At 37.5% G+C, this 17,948-nt stretch overlaps 2 protein-coding genes across 2 annotated transcripts in view; both read right to left on the bottom strand.

Annotated features, from left to right (window-relative positions):
• Nucleotides 1-6,634: 6,634 nt before the first annotated feature.
• Nucleotides 6,635-17,948, bottom strand: part of SMAD9 (SMAD family member 9) — a 76,191-nt gene continuing 64,877 nt past the window's right edge. The window contains exon 8 of the mRNA XM_039872974.1: nt 6,635-10,042. Within this exon, the coding sequence (XP_039728908.1) occupies nt 9,899-10,042 (144 nt within the window). The 3' untranslated portion in view covers nt 6,635-9,898. The remainder of the gene's footprint in view (nt 10,043-17,948) is intronic.
• On the bottom strand, nt 10,049-15,180 carry LOC120610611 (mothers against decapentaplegic homolog 9-like). Its single transcript, XM_039872982.1, has 2 exons — nt 14,374-15,180; nt 10,049-11,088 (listed from the first exon to the last, which is right to left on the bottom strand). Exons 1-2 carry the CDS (start codon nt 14,662-14,664, stop codon nt 11,023-11,025), a joined length of 357 nt encoding a protein of 118 aa, XP_039728916.1. The 5' UTR covers nt 14,665-15,180; the 3' UTR covers nt 10,049-11,022.

Raw genomic sequence — 17,948 nt, 5'->3', positions numbered from 1 at the left:
GTTTCATTCTTTTGCATATGGCTGTCCAGTTTTCCCAACATCATTTATTGAAAAGACTTTCTTTCCTTCTCCATTTATATTCTTGGCTCCTTTGTTGAAAATTATTTGCCCATATATGTGTGCGTTTATTTTTGGGCTCTCAATTCTATTCCATTGGTCTGTGTGTCTGTTTTCCTGCCAATACCATACTGTTTTGATTATGGTAGCTTTGAAATATAGTTTGAAGTCAGAGAGTGTGATACCTCCAGCTTTGTTCTTTTGTCTCAGGATTGCTTTGGCTATTTGGAGTCTTTTGTGGTTCCATACAAATTTGAGGATTTTTTGTTCTAGTTCTGTGAGAAATGTTATTGGGATTTTGGTAGGGATGGCATTAAATCTGTATATTGCTTTAGGTAATATGGACATTTTAGCAGTTAATTCTTCCATTGAATTCTTCCAATGAATATCTTTTCATATTTTTGTGTCTTCTTCTGTGTCTTTCAACAATGTCTTAGTTTTCAGTTTACAGGTCCTTCACTTCCTTTCTTAGGTTCATTCCTAGGTATTCTTTTCGTTACGATTGTAAATGAGACTTTTTCCTTCATTTTTCTTTCTGCTATTTTGTTATTAATATATAAAACTACAACACATTTTTGTATATTGATTTTGTTATCTGCAGCTTTACTGTATTTGTTTATTGTTTCTAATAGTTTTTTTGGTGGAGTTTTTAGGATTTTCTATATATAGAATCATGTCATCTGCAAATAGTGACAGTTTTACTACTTCATTCCAATTTGGATAACTTTTATTTATTTTTCTTGCCTAATTGCTCTGGCTAGGACTTCCAGTACTAGTTTAAAAACAATAGTGAGAGCTGGTATCTTTAACTTGTTCTTGCTCTTAGAAGAAAGCTTTCAGTTTTTCACCTTTGAGTATAATGTTAGCTGAGGGTTTGCCATATATTGCATTTATTATGTTGAGGTACTTTCCTTCTTGTACCAATTGTACTGAGTGCTTTTATCATAAATAGATGTTGTAACTTATCAAATGCTTTTTCTGCATCTATCGAGATGACCATATGATTTTTATTCTTCCTTTTATTAATGTGGTGTATCATGCTGATTGATTTGGAGATGTTGAATAATCCTTGTATGCCTGGAATAAATCCCACTTGTTTGTGAGATATAATTCTTTTAATGTTTTGTGGTATTTGATTTGCTAGTGTTTTGTTTAGTATTTTTTTCATGTATGTTCATCAGAGATATTGGCCTGTAATTTTCTTTTTGTGTGATATCCTTACTGGTTGTGGGAAATTGTTGACCTTGTAATATGAGCGAGGAAGTATTCTCTCCTCTTCATGTTTTTGGAAGAGGTTGAGAAAGATTGGTATTAAACCTTTGAATATTTGATAGAATTCACCAGTGAATCCATCTGGTCCTGGGCTTTTGTTTTGGGGGAGGTTTTTTTTTTAATTACTGTTTCAATTTCCTTGGTGGTCATTAGTCTATTTAGGTTTTCCAGTTCTTCATGATTCAGTCTAGGAAGGTTGTATACTCTAAGAATTTGTTCATTTCATCTAGGTTATCAAATTTGGTGGCCTTAGCCTTTCATAGTATTCTTATATAATCCTTTGTATTTCTGTGGTGTTAGTTGTAACTTCTCTTTCATTTCTGATTGTATTTATTTAAGTCTTCTCTCTTTTCTACTTAGTGGGTCTAGCCAGAAGTTCGTCAATTTTGTTTATCTTCTTAAAGAACCAGCTCTTTATTTCATTATTTTTTTCTATTGTCTTTTTCTTCCCTGTTGCATTTATTTCCACTCTGATTTTTATTATTTCCTTCCTTCTACTGACTTAGGGCTTTGTTTGTTCTTTCTCTACTCTTTAAGGTGTAATGTTAGATTGTTGAGATTTTTTTTTTTTTTGGTTTCTTGACGTAGCCTGTAATATACAGCTTTTGTTATATCCCCCAAATTTTGGTGTGTCATATTTTCATTTTCATTTGTCTCTATGTATCTTTTGATTTCTTTTACTTCTTCTTTGACCCAATAGTTGTTCAGTATCATGTTGTTTAATCTCCATATATTGTGGGTTTTCCTGCTTTCTTCTTGTAGTTAATTTCCAGTTTCATACCATTGTGGTCAAAAAATATGCTTGGTATGATTTCAATCTTCTTAAATTTATTGAAGCTAGTTTTGTGTTCCATCATATGGTCTATCCTTGAGAATATTCTGTGTGAACTTGAGAAGAATGTGTATTCTGTTGTTTGGGGATGGAAAGTTCTAGAAATTATCAATTATATCCATTTGGTCTAATATATCATTTAAGGCTGATATTTTCTGTTGACTTTCTGTGTGGATGATCTATCCATTGCTGTGAGCAGGGCATTCAGGTCCTCTACTATAATTGTATTTTTGTCAATTTCTGTAGGCCTGTTAGTATTTGGTTCATATATTTTGGTGCTCCTAATTTGAGCCCATATATATTGAAAGTGTTATCTTTTGATGAATTGCTCCATCATTATAAAATGTCCATCTTTGTCTCTTGTTACCATGTTCATCTTGAAATCAACTTTGTCTGATATAAGTATGGCTATACCCATTTTCCTCTGGATGCCATTTGCTTGGAGTATCATCTTCCATCCATTCACCTGGAGCCTATGTTTGTCTTCGGAGCTGAGATGAGTCTCCTGCAGCCAACATATAGCTGGTTCTTGTTTTTTAAACCACTCTGTGCCTTTTGATTAATGAATTCAGTCCATTTACTGATTATTGATATATGAGGACTTACTACAGCCATTTAATCTTTTGGGTTTTGGTTGCTCTGTATCTCTGCTGTTTCTTTTCCCTTGCATTTCTGTCTGCTATTTTTAATTTGGTGGTTTTCTATAATTTTTTCCCCTCTGTTTCCTCTTTATGTTTCACATCTCAGCTCTGGGTTTTTGATTTGTGGTTACCATTAGGTTTGTGTAAAATGTCTCATACAATCATCCTCTTCCTCCTGATTATGTCTTATCTTCATTCACCTATACACATTCAGTCCTTTTCCTCATCCCCTTTTATACTTTTGTTGTACAAATTATTCTTTTATATTGTGTATTAATTATCAGATTGCAGTAGTTGCTTTTAATACCTTTTCCCAATATAGCCCTTTATGTTATAATTAAGTGTTTAATATCCTATTCTCAAGTAGAGTTGCAATTACCTATTTCTGTGTGTCTGTTAGTCATCTTACTCAAAGTTTTGTATACTTTTGTCTTTTTATTTCTGATAGAAGAGCTCCTTTCAACATTTCTTATAATGCAGGTCTTTGTGATAGTAAATTCTCTCAGCTTTTGTTTTTCTGGGAAAGTTTCTATTTCTCCTTCATATCTAATGGACAGTTTTGCTGGATATATTATCCTTGGCTGATGGTTCCTCTCTTTAATATGTTGAAATTTTCCTTCTACTCTCTTTTGGCTTATAATGGTTCTACTAAAAACTCCGATGATTATCTCATGGGGTTTCCTTTGTAAGGTAGTCTTTCCCATCCCCAAATAAATTCTTATTTGTCATGAATTTTTTTCTTTGTCATTAAGTTTTGACAGTTTTAATAAAATGTGTCTTGGAGAAGTTCATTTTGTATTGAGATAATTAGGCATTCTGTTAAATAGGTTAGCTTCTTGTATTCTAAAGTCTGGTTCTTTCCATAAGTTTGAGAACATCTCATCAATTATTTCTTTGAATAGGTTTTCTGTTCCCTTCTTCTCTTCTCTTTCTGGTATACCCATTATCCTTATGTTTTGCTTTCTAATGTAGTCAGATAGTTCTTAGAGTTCTTTCACTTTTTTTTAACTCTTAGTTATTGATTTTCTTCCTCCTGGGTCATTCTAGGTTTCTATCTTCATGCTCACTAGTTCTGTCTTACATCTCCTCTGCTATTTCCAGTGCTCTCCAGTGCATTCTTCATCTTGTTTATTAAGTTCTTCGGCTCCAGAGTTTGTTTGGTTCTTTTTTATAGTTTCAGTCTCCTTAGTAAAGTACTCCTTTTGTTCATTAATTTTATTCAAGTTCATTGAACTGCCTGAGTTTTCTTGACTCTCATTGCATTTCTTCATAATTGCAACAGTAAATTCTGACATTTAAATTGCAGTCTTCCATGACTTTGGGTTTGGTTTCTGGAGACTTTTCCTTTCTGTACTTCCATGTTACCTTGGTTGTTAATGGTACTTGATGGTTTGGTTCTCTGCCTGCACATTTGAGGTAGTGAACTTTTCTTTTCCCTTGTGAACTTTTGCTATTAACAATTCAGCAGATTGATAGGTAGAGTACTTTCTTTTGTTTTCCAGTAGATGGTGCTATAGCACGTTTTTATTTTCTCTTACCAGTGCTATTTGTGCCTCTGGGATCGTGAAGAGGTTTCACTTCTATTGAGGAAAATACCACATACCCACTGGTGAGGTGGGTGTCCCCTCTGTGACCAGCTTGCCTCAGTTACCTGGCATCACCTCCATAGTGGGGGAATGTGGCAGGTGGGAACTGGTTTTGCAGACTCTCAGCACTGCCTTCTTGTTGCTAATGGCCCTGCTGTGTTGCTGGAGGTGTCCCCACTACCTCTATTGGGCTCTGTCAGGATGGGCAGGGCAAGTTCTCAATTTCACAGCTCTGTCTCCCTGCTACCAATGGCTGCTGGCACCTCGGTGCTGTTTAAGTGTCACATCACCAGGTTCTGATGCAATGGGGAGGATGGGAGGGAGTTGCCTTTCCTTGGAGGGAAACTACCTCTGTCGCTCTCACACTCCAGGCCACAGTATGAGGGCTGCAGTGGAACTTCACCACCACCACGTTCTCTGGGGCTGTAGTGGGTGCACAGCTGTGTTTGGCCACTATTCCTGTCCTTCCCCCATCCTGCCTCCTCTACTCCTAATAAGCCACCTTCAGATGCACTGATGTGTGGATCTCTCAGGCATGTTTGTGTTGAGCAGGGGATCCTTCGTTGTGTTATAGTTGTCTGACTTGTTGTAGATTTAATGGGAGAAATAGAGTCTTCTCACTGCATCGTGATGTTTATGTCACTCCCTTATGATTTTCTTAATAACATTCTTTTCTCTAGCTTACTTTATTATAAGAATACAGTATATAACATATATAACATACAAAATATGTGCTAATCAACTGTGTTATTGGTAAGGTTTCTGGTCAACAGTAGGCTATAAGTAGTTAAGTTTTGGGGAAATCAAAAGTTATATGCAGATTTTTGACTACACAGGGATTGGAACCCCTGCATTGTTCAAGGGTCAACTATATTTCCAAATGAAATTATAAGCATGCTTCTCTCATCCCTATTAGTTGCAGCATGGTCACTGGACATGCAATTGGAGACTTGCAATTATTTTTATTTTGAAGAGGAGGAATTAAATATTTGCTGACTTTTAAATAAGGGAACTGGGAAAAAATACCATTTCTGCCTTTACAGTGTAAACCCAAATGCCTTTCTAAACAAACAATAGCTGGTTAATGAACATAAATAGATATAATCCTTGCCCTTAAAGAGCTCCTTGCCTGATAGAGAGGTGGATAAAGTAAACAGTGTGCTGAAGGAATTTATAAATGATCATTGATGAGCACACCTTATGGAACTACAGAGAAAAGGCATCTAACCTGGTTTAGGAATGTCTGGAATGACTTGCTAAGGAAGTGATGGGTAGGAAAACAAGTTGGGTTGGCCCAGACCTTCCTGGGTACCCACCCAGGGCCTGATGGGAATGTCATTCCTTGGTTCCCCAGCAGCCTGTCAAACTGATAGCACACTGACCCTTATTGGTTTACTTGTTCATCTTCCCCCACAAACTGGTAAGTTTCTTGGAGGCAGGAACTGTGTTGTCATTGTTATTGCAGTGCCCACCTAGTCGTAGCTGATGCGTAAGAACCATCTGATAAACAAATGTGTGAAGTTTCTGCGACAATGAAAACACTCTAAGATGGACTAATGTTTATGTCTATACCATGATATATTTAAAATCTGTACTAGTTAGTGTTTGAAATGCCAATACCAAATATTAGATGCAAGAATAGTCAGGAACCATGAGAGATGCAAAGACAAATAAGACACAATCACTGCCCTCAATAAACTTACAGCTTAAACTGGAGGGTGCTTGATCTCCACCTATAAATAACTCAGAATAGCTTGTCTTTCATTTGCTTATATTTTGGAACTTCACAAAGTATTTCTTTTGAAAAAGAGCTCCATTTCTTAAAAAAAAAAAAAAAAGAAAGAAAGGAAAAGCGAAACCTTGATCAAGTTACTAAGGCTGTTTCCTCACTCGCTTTCTTTAACACTTTTCTGACAGGTAATACGTAGCAAAGTACAGATGTTCACAATAAAAATATTGTTCATTCTTTCTTATATACTGCAATATTACTTAATATTTGCTACTATTTAGGGAAAAAGCTTCTCTGCATATCCTCTCTCGAGTTACAGCAAAGTACTTTCAAGATTCTACATTTAATGCCAGTTATCCCAGATGTTGAATTTAAAATCATTACCTAATTTCTCTATAGCATGTTGGACTTTAAAAAACATTCTATTTTCAAAATGAGATAGTTCAAGATCATCCTAAGGACCCACATGCAGCGAATCCCGCTGTGAGGTTTACAGGGTAAAATGAGCCCAAAGCCATATAGGTACAATATTCTTTATTATAAACATTCAGATAACAGTGTAAGTGCACATTTGAAGGACAGTTGAAGCCTAGATATTACAATCAAAAGCATTACTTCAACAGGAATAGTTTCCTTTGTTTTGTTTTACATTAATTTGAACTTATCCTCAACATACACCAGGATCACCAAATCTTGTCATACAGTTCAGCTGTTAAATCATAATAGGGAAAGACAAATTTTGGAATGCATGTTATATTTAGCTTTATTTACTGAATATACACACCAAATATTCAGGACACACTGAAGTTAAGCAGGTGCTTGAAGTCTAGCAAACTCTATTTAGAAAACATTCGTGTTGTTGTTATGGGGTATTCAGTTCCTTTGAAGTCAATGAAAAAAGGATTCTGAATGCTAGGTTGTATCTCTACCTTTCCTGATTTATACTGAGTGTAAAAAAAAAAAACAAAAAAACAAAACAAAACAAAAAAAACCAATGACAACTCTATAGTTCCAAAGCACTGGCAGGTATTAAAATATCTAACTAAAACTTTTCAAATCTCAATTTTTTATCAAGAAAAAAACCAAAAAGGCTTGAACAACAAGATAAATGTCCTGGATCTTGTGATCAGGCCAAAATGTTATCTTCTTTATTGCACGACTCTTGTCCATGGCAACCTTAGACACGTATGGCACCACTGACGCATTTAATAGCTTAGCACGTCCCGTTTGCTAGTTATCCTATAAAAGAATGCTATTACATTTTTTTTGGATTGTCCACCTCAAGGAATGAATGTGAATGAGCACATTTAGAAGTCTAAAATCAAATACTGCATTTCAACTTTTGACAACTCTACCAGCAAAAATTTTAAAAGGCTGATTAAAATGTGACTATGTTACAATGACTGAAGGGTTAACTTCACATCCATTAGAAAACCCCTGAATTTCACACATATCCTAATAACACAGGCATTTGGTGAGACATGACTGATGATGATGCATATGTACCACTTTAATCATTTATTTTTCAAAGAAATAATTCAGGTGCACTGGAATAGTTTGTCCTGGTTTCTCAAAGCTGTATAAAAATCCAATTTTTCAAAATGTCATTTATAAACAACCAGTTCTGATAATTCTGTGAAGATGTAAGATTTTGATCAAGAAAGCTATGTTTGATCTTCTGGAGCAAAAACCACGTGTGCTTGCTGCTCTCGAGGAACGATACTCAGATGAGGAAGACTCATCATGTGAATGCTTTTTCCCAAAAAGGGGGAGATGGAGAATTACTGGAAATAGAAGCAAGGAGAGAAAGAAAAACAATTTTGACGGATGAAAGAAAGTGGCATTTATCCAAGAAAGACTTCATCCATTACCTGATTGCTCAGAAGAGAGAAGTCTCAAAATAGAGATAATTAAATCGATTACATTTTTCTCAAGCTAAAGAAAGCTCATATATTTTGTTTTGTTTTACAAGTTCAGAAACGTGAAGATATCTGCACAGATTTACTATCAGACTGAGCTCCAGAGGGCTGGGACTGCCTCTGGCTTACATCTGATTCCACAGTACCTAACGCTGTACCTGGCACAAACAGGTGCACAAAACATAGCCGATGAACTCATAAACTAGGGGGTTTTCTAAACACTAAATGGGCCACTTAGTTTTCATGTAAAATGTAATATTTACTTTCTATTGTATATATGAAAGTTTCTATTAGATAACACTAGTCATCACAAGAGGTGACAGTAGTAGCTCACTCATATCTTTTTCACATGATCATTTCTACCCTGAATACAATTGAACAAGAAACAACTACTGTGTGCAATAATGCTAGAAAGAGTTGACATAAAATGTATAAATGAAGAAACCTTGAATTGCTGAAGTACCATCTATTACAAGCATAATTACCTTCTTAAATTATACACTTTTAAGAGGGTGTGAAATATTTTTCCAAGCAATGCAGTGTTTAGTGGGTGGGAATTATATATATGTGTATGAGAGGACTTAGAAATTTGGAGGATTTTCCTTTATCATCTAAGGGTAAATAACAAGTTTTTAATACTGTATATCATTCAGTCCCATTGTTCTCTAGAGATTATAGAGATTATGAAATTATTATCACTTTACTTGGGAAGTTAGCTTTATAAGAGGCTACAAGGTCTGACCAGTAGGTAATTTATTCAATAGAAACACTAAGTTAAATAATTCATAAATTTGATCCCAGCAATGTGTCTTGATTTTCTTAAGTCTTCACTATTATTTTCGTAACCTATAAATAGTTGATATTTGCCAACAGGTGAGGAAACTATGGCAAAAGGAAGGCCCTCACCTAGAGTTTTTTAATGTGGGAATGTGAGAAAGTATAAGTAAACATATGATGCTTTTGTCCAACTCTCTTATTTTACTGACTTCTTCTCCACACAGGACTTTCACATGTGGTCTCAGAGGTCGCTGTGCAGACTGAAAAGTCACAGGGCCACCTACTTTGATAACCAGGAAACAGGAGCCTGATTTCCAGTGTGGAAAGCGGGAATCTCCCTGGGTGATTCTGGGACTAAGTTCTCGTCTTACTTTGCAATTTAGGAATATAGCTCATTTCATGGTATTTTCATATTTATCTTGCCATATTACACTTATTATTTTGTTTACAGTGGTAGATTATGAGGCAACATGACTTCGGCTTCACAGTTTCTTTCTTTTCCAATCACAGTTTAAATGGTGCCATTGATATGAGCACAATAGTCCAGCTATAGTTATTTCAATTTTAGAAATAACAAAGTTTACGTAGCTTATCTTACATAATTGTATAAGCTTAATTTTTTTTATTGCCAATAGCACTAACAGTGAGATCACTTAAATTATGTGAGTTTGATTGCTATAGTGCTGCTAGTACCTGATTTTAGCTATATAAACAGTTTTAATATTTTTCTGGTACGCCGAACAACATGCCTTATAATGACATGGCTAAATAAATGACATGGCTGCCTTTTATTCTGCTGACACCTTTCAAATACTATTGATACAGTTGCCTTTTGTTTGTATCTTCTCACAGAAGAAGCTGCCTCTTATATCATAGGCACAAAAAACCTGCTTTTCTAACTGCACTGTACTGACATCAGGTTAACTCGAAAGCACAAACCAAATGGTGATAAAATAGATGAAGAGTATATACTATTTGCATGAACACATGTACTTAGACACTTTAGTTAGTTGCAAATCTGAAATGATATAAGCCACTGCCTGCAATAGCATCTATTCCATAGAATGTGGATTAAGACATGACTATTAAGACACTGAGGAAATCGGGTTATGTGGAGAGCCCATCTGAGTCAGAACTTTGTCCAACCACTGCAGTGGCCCGTGAAGATGGATCTCAATCCAGCAGGGGGTGCTCGTGACATCCTGGCGATGATACTCAGCTCCCCAGCCCTGCAAAGCAAGAATGAAGCCAAGAGTGATTGTGCCAGACTTAACTGTCAGCCTCCAGAGCGGAGGCGGAGCTCAATGGACCCAGAGCGCATGCGTTGGAGCCACTCCTGGGACCCTGTATGAGGTCTGCGGGAACGCGACCTGCACCTTGCTGTAAGCACACGACAACTTCTGCACCGACCAGACACCCTGGTCCAAATCAATGTCTTCCCTCTGGGTTCACAGCTGAATACACGGCCCTAGAGATGGTCTGGGTTCAAGTCACGACGGAAACACCGGAAAATCGTTTTCCCTTCCCCAAGGTGAGAAACTCGACCTTGCAGTCACCCTTTGCTGAAGACAAGTGTTTAGCACAAATGGTTTCTAGAGACCAGTGATGGATCTGCGAATTGTAAAGAGAGAGAACTGGAGGGTGCTCATGGTTATTCGGGATTGATTGACAAAGTGTGTGTCTCTCCTCTCTCTCTGGCTTACTTTTGGCAATTTCCCATTTATTACCACTTATAGGAGAGGAAGCAAACAAACAAATAAATGGGTGTGTTTTTCTCTATATATTATACATCAACGAAAAGTTATTTTTAAAATAAAGAGAGATCCAGTCAAACAAATTAGTTTTGTAATTGGGAACACTGATTCTCTGTAGTGTTATTTAACATTTTGATTTCAAACAACCACGCTGCCTGAACAAACTTTACATTCGTGTCCAGGAACCTCAAGTGGACTTTTGATAAATCCTGGAAACCACAGGATACTCCCCAGGCCCTTTGCTCTCCCATCCCCCACTCCCTCACCCCAAATGAATACCTCACCTCCTCCCCCAGCCTACCTACAATGGATGATCTTTCCAATTTTAATGAGAGAAATGAAGCAATCAGAAGAGAATTTCCTCAGTGCCTGGTCCCACAGACTCCGTCTTTCCATCTCTTACCATAGATATATGTCTTTCCAAATAAGCCGGTCCATCCACTTGTGCATAAGACTCACGCATCTCCCTGGGGACAGCATTCCAGGAACTCTCCCTGTTCTCTCCTGCAGTCTTCTGCTGTCTATGGGATCATTCCCTTCAATGTACAAACATGCTGAAATATTCCCCATCTTCAAAATACTCCTCTTGGTCCTACGACCCCCACAGATTACTGCCCTATGTCTTCGATCCCCTTTCTAGCAAAAACCTTCAAAAAGAGTCATCTGCACTGGCTGTCTCAATTCTCTTAAATCCTTTCTGATCTGCATTTCACCCCAGCGTCAACAGCTAAAATGAATGACTGGCTCTCGGTCTTCTTGTCACTTGGGCAGTACTAGATTTACCTCATCCTTGCTCCTCCTCAACACACTTTCTTCTTTGGATTACAAAGGACCTTTCTTTCTTAGTTTTACCACTGTTTCCTAGTTGCACGTTCCGTTTTCTTTGCAGGTTCTTTCTCTTCTCTATCATCTTTTAACGTTGAAATGTCCCAGGGCTCCATCCGAGAAACCCTTATCCTCTCTGTTTAAACTCAAACTGTTGGTGGTCGTATCCAGGCTCATGGAGTTCCACAGTGTCCATACACTGACAATTCCTAAATTTACATCTCCACCCAGACTTCTCTCCTCAAGTCCAGATTTGTACCTCTAACTGCCTACTCGGCATCTCCACTTGTATGTGACAGACATCCAAAATTATTCTCAGTAAAATTGAACTCTTAATCTCGCATTCAAACCTGATCCACCCGCATCTTCGCCATCTCTGCTGCTAGCAACTTCGTCTAACTCCTCTTTCTCATACCCCTCATCAAATTCGCCTTCACAATTCAGAATGCTTCCCCTTCTCGCAAACTTCTACTGGACCTCTCCCAGTAGGAACAACCATCACCTCTCATCTGAAATATGCAATAGCCTCCTAACTGGTCTCCCTACTTCCAACCTTGCCTGCGTAACATCTGCTCACATAGCAGTTAGAGTGATACTTTAAAAACCTAAGTCAGATCATGAAAATCCTCTGCTCACATCCCTGCAATGGCTTCCCTTCTCTTTAGAGTAAAAGCTGAAACCCTTGAAGTCTTACAAAGCAGTAATCTGGTTCCCTCGTACTGCTCCGACCTCCCCTCCCCTCGCTCATTATGCTCCAGTCACATCGGCTTCCTTGAACCTGCAAATTCCCAGGCATGCTCTTGCCTCTTGCCATAGGCCTTGATCTTCGGTATGTCTACAGCTCTTCCCCTAGATATCTCTATGACTAACTCTATCACCTCTTTCAAGTCTTTGCTGATATGTTACCTCTTCAATGAGACTTGCCTGCCCACCTAAAACTTGTACTTCACCCCTACACCAGCACTGCAATTCCCTTTGCCCTGCTCCACGTTTTCTCTTCCCATTCAATTTCTTGATTATAGCTATTGTTTACTGTCTGTCTCTCCATCCTAGAATATTGATTCCATGAGGGCAGAGATCTTTAAGTCGTCATTGATATATTCCAATGCCTGGAATGGAGCCTGGCCTTGCACATGGTAGGTGCTCAATAAATATTTGCTGACTGACTGAGTCCTAGAATTAGTAAAAATTAGAGCTGAAAGAGACCTTAAAGATAATCTAGTCCATCACCCCCAGTAGCAGCCACTGGTGTTTAGTCATCTATAATTTCTTTTATTCTTTTATTTTTTAATTATAATAATGTGTTTCCCTCAACCCAATATTTCTGAAATATTATCATATCAATATGTAATCAATATGAAATTATTAAAGAGATATTTTATATTCTTTTTATTTGTATTGTCCTTTATCCCAGTTTTATTGAGCTATAATGGACATATAACATTGTATCGGTTTTAGATATGCAACATAATGATTTGATATATATATTTCAAAATGCTTATCACAATAAGTTTAGTTAAGATCTGTCACCTAGTTAGACATTTTTTTCATGTGATAAGAACTTTAAAAATTTTTTAAACTGATTGTAGTTATATTTGCTAAGGATTTATTTGTTTAAAAGTCCCTGCAAAATTAGTAATAGTTTGTTTTCTGTGAACTATGCAGCTTTATTATGTAAATGTTGTATATCTGATAAATATATCTGGTTGATTTTAGAAAAATTAGATTTCTATGAAAGCACAAATTATAGTGAAATAATTACCTCTGAGATACTGGCATCTCGTCCTAATTTTAAAAACAGAGACCTTGAAAAATAACTGTACAATTCAAATTATTGTTCATTAATGGCAATATAATGCCCTCTGCCGGCTCTAAACCATCAGAACATTTGATAAAATTTCCAGGTGTTTATTAACTGTTTACAATGTAAAACTGCTTTTTAAAGCTCATGAGTAAATTTGAATAAAACTGCTTTGTCATCATGAAAGAGAAATGGTTTCAAGAAGCCATTATTTAAATTGGAGACTGTATTCTTGAGTTTTCTTTTTTAAATAATTACTAAAATTATAAATACAGTAAAAACATAATTTGAATATAGAAAAACCAGACAATTATTTTTCATGACAAATTTAAAGGACTAATAAATTTTACTTTGAAATAACCTGCAACAAGCCATACTGATTCCTTGAATGGAAATGTGAAAATGTGAAAACTGTGTCACATATACCCAGATAGTTTGATAAACAAGCTAAGAGTTTGAAATATTAGGACTAATTGCTATCATTCTGCAAGAGATGTAACAGCAGGTGATGAAACTGAGGCCATTAGCTGCAATGTGCAAATCCAGTTGTAGCTTCTCAGTTCTCCAAACTTCACACGACTTTAATAAGCTTTCACTTGAGAAATTCAATATTCATAAAAGAACATTACTACTCTCTCAGAATTAATCATAGCCACCATAATGTTTCTATCCCAATTTGTTTATGCTGTTACAACAGCAACTTAATTTATAGCATCTTGTATTAGAGTCAGTTCTTTTTGTAGCTTATTTATAAATATTATCTCCTCCATTTGCCTACATGCTTTCTAAGATTAAGAGTCTCTAATTTCATCCAGCCAAATTCACCAACATTTATTGAGTGACAACAGTGCTTGGCAATTTGAGGAATGAAAAAAATCTCTTAGCATTAGGTCCTATAAAGGTATAGGACTTTTATTGTTGCTTTATCTTCTTCATTAGAAAAAACATCAGATAACTATCTTGTTTTTCCTCCAAAAGTATTATGCTTAAGAATTTTCTTATAATTGCTAAACAGGAGAGTTCATACTCATTAGAAGAGATCTTCCTATAAACAATTAAATAGACTTTCAAAACAACTGCTGTGTACTTGAACTGACTGTGTAACTTGCCACATGAACCAGTCTGCTTTCTGTTTAGTTTGCATTTCCTACCTGACAAGCCCGGCCGCCAGTGTCCTTACCTTAACAAAACTCATGCGGACGGTGCACATCTTGGTTAACTCGTAGACGACCTCAAATCCATGGTGAACCGATTGAGCGAGCAGCTGAGCAAAGAGCTGGTTGTTGAAGATCTTGAGGCTGCAACCACTGGGGATCTTGCAGACCGTGGCTGGGTGGAAGCCATGCTGATAGTTGCAGTTCCGGCTCTGTACAAAGATGCTGCTGTCACTCACACACTCAGCGTAGACCTCTCCCCCGACGTAATATAAATGCACACCTAGGAGGCAAAGACAGTCTTCAAACACCGGCATGTATTTAGCTTATTGACCTTTGTAACCTCAAGAGATGTGACTATCGACTGGGAGGTTAATTTCAATATCACCAATCATAGATTAGGAAGATGTGTGACACAAATGCCAACTAGTTTTAATTATAATTTGTTTTTTCCATTTAAAAGTGATTGCAACCCATGTTTACAGGCATTGCTGAGAACAAATAAAGTCAACTCTCATATATGTACTGCTCCTTCTGTCACTCACTCAATCTCACACTCATTCATTTGAAAAGTAAGAGCTCATGGTATTAGATGCAAAATAAATACATAATGCAGAAAACATCAAATAGTCCTTCAGGTACATACATAAATAAAAGATTAAAACTGGACACAGGTGATATAGTGGAAAATGTTACTTAAGTGTGTACACTAAACTCACTTCAGAGGAAACAATAAATGAAGTTTAGATTTTATTTTACCAACAATTATAAACCTACTTCTCGTAATAAATATCTCAGAGACCTACTAATATAGATCACAGAAATAATGCCAATTTTTTTTACTTATGAACAATTAAATTCTTGCCACATTTTCAGATATAGACAATTAAAATGTGGCTTATGTTACTTTATCTCACATTCTTGGAGCTAAAAGGCAAAAAAGAGCATCCTGAGAACACTGCTGCTCACACTAGCTTTTACTACAAATTAAATTTGAGTTGATTCTTTCTCCCCAAATCTCCGGGTTTGAGATTCAACAAAAATATATAGCAAGAGACTAGAGAAGTTCTATTTTAGTAAATATTAAATACTAGAACATTTTCCTTCATCCTTTTAGCAGAAACAAAATTCACCAGTGGATGTCAACATGATCGTAAATACAACTGCCTTATAGAAATGGACCAGGATATACTTCTAAGGATATATTTTGGATCTCCTCAAAATGAAAATACAAAATTTTAGATAATAGAATTTATAGGCCTCCAGGGGTTGTAAGGCCTGAGAGGCCTGAGTTTGCATAACCCTGCATTTAGGAAACATTACTGAGATAGCTGCTCCGTTTCTCTGTCAGGCTCCTAGTAGCAACTGAGGCCTTTATGCATTCTACGTGACTACCTCTCACCCCACCGTATTTATTGTTTCCTGTTCCATTCTTCTTTCCCTTAATACAATTTTATAAAAGAATGCTTTTCAGGATTATGTATTCCAAGCCTCTCACTCTAAAGAAACTGATCCAGAGCCACGCAGATAAAGCCAAGGGCACCCTTCTCTTCTCTCAGCCTTCCTGTCCCTTCCCTTTCTCATCTCCATTACTCACTCTCAAGGGTCTGTGGTCTGACCCATGGCCCAGGCCCTGAGGGGTAGGCAGAGGGTGGTCTTCATTAGCTGGGACATAGCTGCTTGGCTGGACTGACATGTTGGAGGTGAGACAGGAGCATCTCCAAACCCCAACTTCCTTGAACAACCCTGTGAACTCCCAGGGAAAGGCCTGCCTTGGGGTGCCTGGGGTATTTCAAAAGAGAGAGAGCAGGTAGGGAAAGAGCCAGCAAGTGTTTAGCGTGTATTTGAATTGAATGACCTTCAAATGTATAATCCTCCTAAACCTATTAAGTAGAATAGATAAGATTTGTCATCAGACTCTGGTCTTTAGTTAGGGGATGATTTTCAATCCTGTTAAAGTCTTATCTGAAACCACAGCCCGGCTGGCAGAATAACAAAGCAGAGAAGAGCCTGGGCAGGTAAGCGATAGTTCAGCATCCTGAACCAGAAGGGGCAGCAGAGCCAACGGGATGAGCATGAGGAAGCCTGAGCCGGCTCTGAGCAGCAGGACAAGGATGGAATTCAGCCTGGATGTGAAAGAGGCTGGCTTTGGCTAGACACAGCAGCATCTAAAGGAGAGTCCAGTAGGCAAATGCTTTTATTTGCAGCCATAGGATAAACCAAAATAGAATAAAGCTCATTAGATTCTAGATCACCAAAGAGAACAGTAAGCAATAAGGATAAATGCTTAAAGAAAGTGCTATCTGAGATGGCCATGAGAACCAAGGCTGTGTGGTCCTCAGGCAAGGTCTACCCACAGCTTGGACTACATCTCTTCTTGGGCTACGTCTTTCTTTATCTGAGCTTTCTTTTTGTGTGTGACTGCCACCCACCTGTCACGAGATTAGAGAGCTAGGAGTCCTGTGTTGTGCTTAATTAGGACCAGAGACATCTCAGGTTTGATTTGGATCTGCTGAGTCTGATTGTGTGTTCCCTTTTAGTCCTCTTCTTGTTTTAAGGAAAAAAAAATTTATTTATTTATTTGTTTGTTTGTTTGTTTGTTTAATTTATTTATTTATTGTGGCATTGGTTAACGAAGCCCAGTAAGTGTCTTTTAGTCCGCTTCCATAGCCTTGAATTACAGAGAAATGACAGGGGGGAACCTGGGAAAAGGGCAGATTAATTAGGCTGGAGAGAGGGTTCTGATGCTCTGGAATCTACTAATAGAGAGAGGAGGAAGTCAATGTCCCAAAGTGGGAGGAATGAGTATGGATCCCCTCTCCTGATGCAGGGGTTGGGGGGTCAGGGGGACCACAGCAGAAAGTAGATTTGTCATTCCACTGCTCTGCTCAGAGACAGGCCTCTCCACTCCCCTTAGAAAAACACCTACATATACTCGCACAAACTCGGCACCTTCCCTCGGCTTTGTAATCCATCTTCCCCCTGCCCTGGCTGCCCTCTCTTCTGCACAACTATTTTGAAATCTAGCTGATTAACAGAATCATCTGGAGATTTACAAAAGTGTATATTTCTGTGCATAAGAACAGGATTTTTAGAAATTTCTTGTATAGTTAGATATGTACTCAAATGTATGGGAGAAAGGGCATGAAGTCTGAGATTTGCTTTAAAATACTCTCATAAAAATGTTGTGGAGGATAGAAGAAAAGAATGGCACAGAATGCGACTCATTACTGAAGTTGGAGATCATAATATGAAGATTCATTACATGCTCTAAACTTTTACGTATGTTTGAAATTTTCCAAAATAAAAAATGTTTTAACAAAAAATTGATAATAGAAAAGTACAGATTTCCAGGTCCACACCAGGACTTTGGTGCAGAGGGCGCAGGTGGGCCCCACGCAGGACTGCACCTCAGTTGTGCACAACTCTGGGGTGTGCCTCGGTCTCCCGAGATTTGTATATGTTATTATTACAAGACTTCTCCAAGTCTACGGCCATGCTGCCCTGAACAAGCCCACGGCCATGCCGCCCTGAACAAGCCTACGGCCATGCCGCCCTGAACAAGCCTGATCCTGTCTGATCTCGGAAGCTAAGCAGAGTT

This window comes from Pteropus medius, unplaced genomic scaffold (genome assembly GCF_902729225.1).
Source record: "Pteropus medius unplaced genomic scaffold, Ma_sr-lr_union100, whole genome shotgun sequence".
Lineage (NCBI taxonomy): Eukaryota > Metazoa > Chordata > Mammalia > Chiroptera > Pteropodidae > Pteropus > Pteropus medius.
The sequence above is the reverse complement of the archived record's forward strand: the minus strand, read 5'-3'. Positions and strand labels throughout refer to the sequence as shown.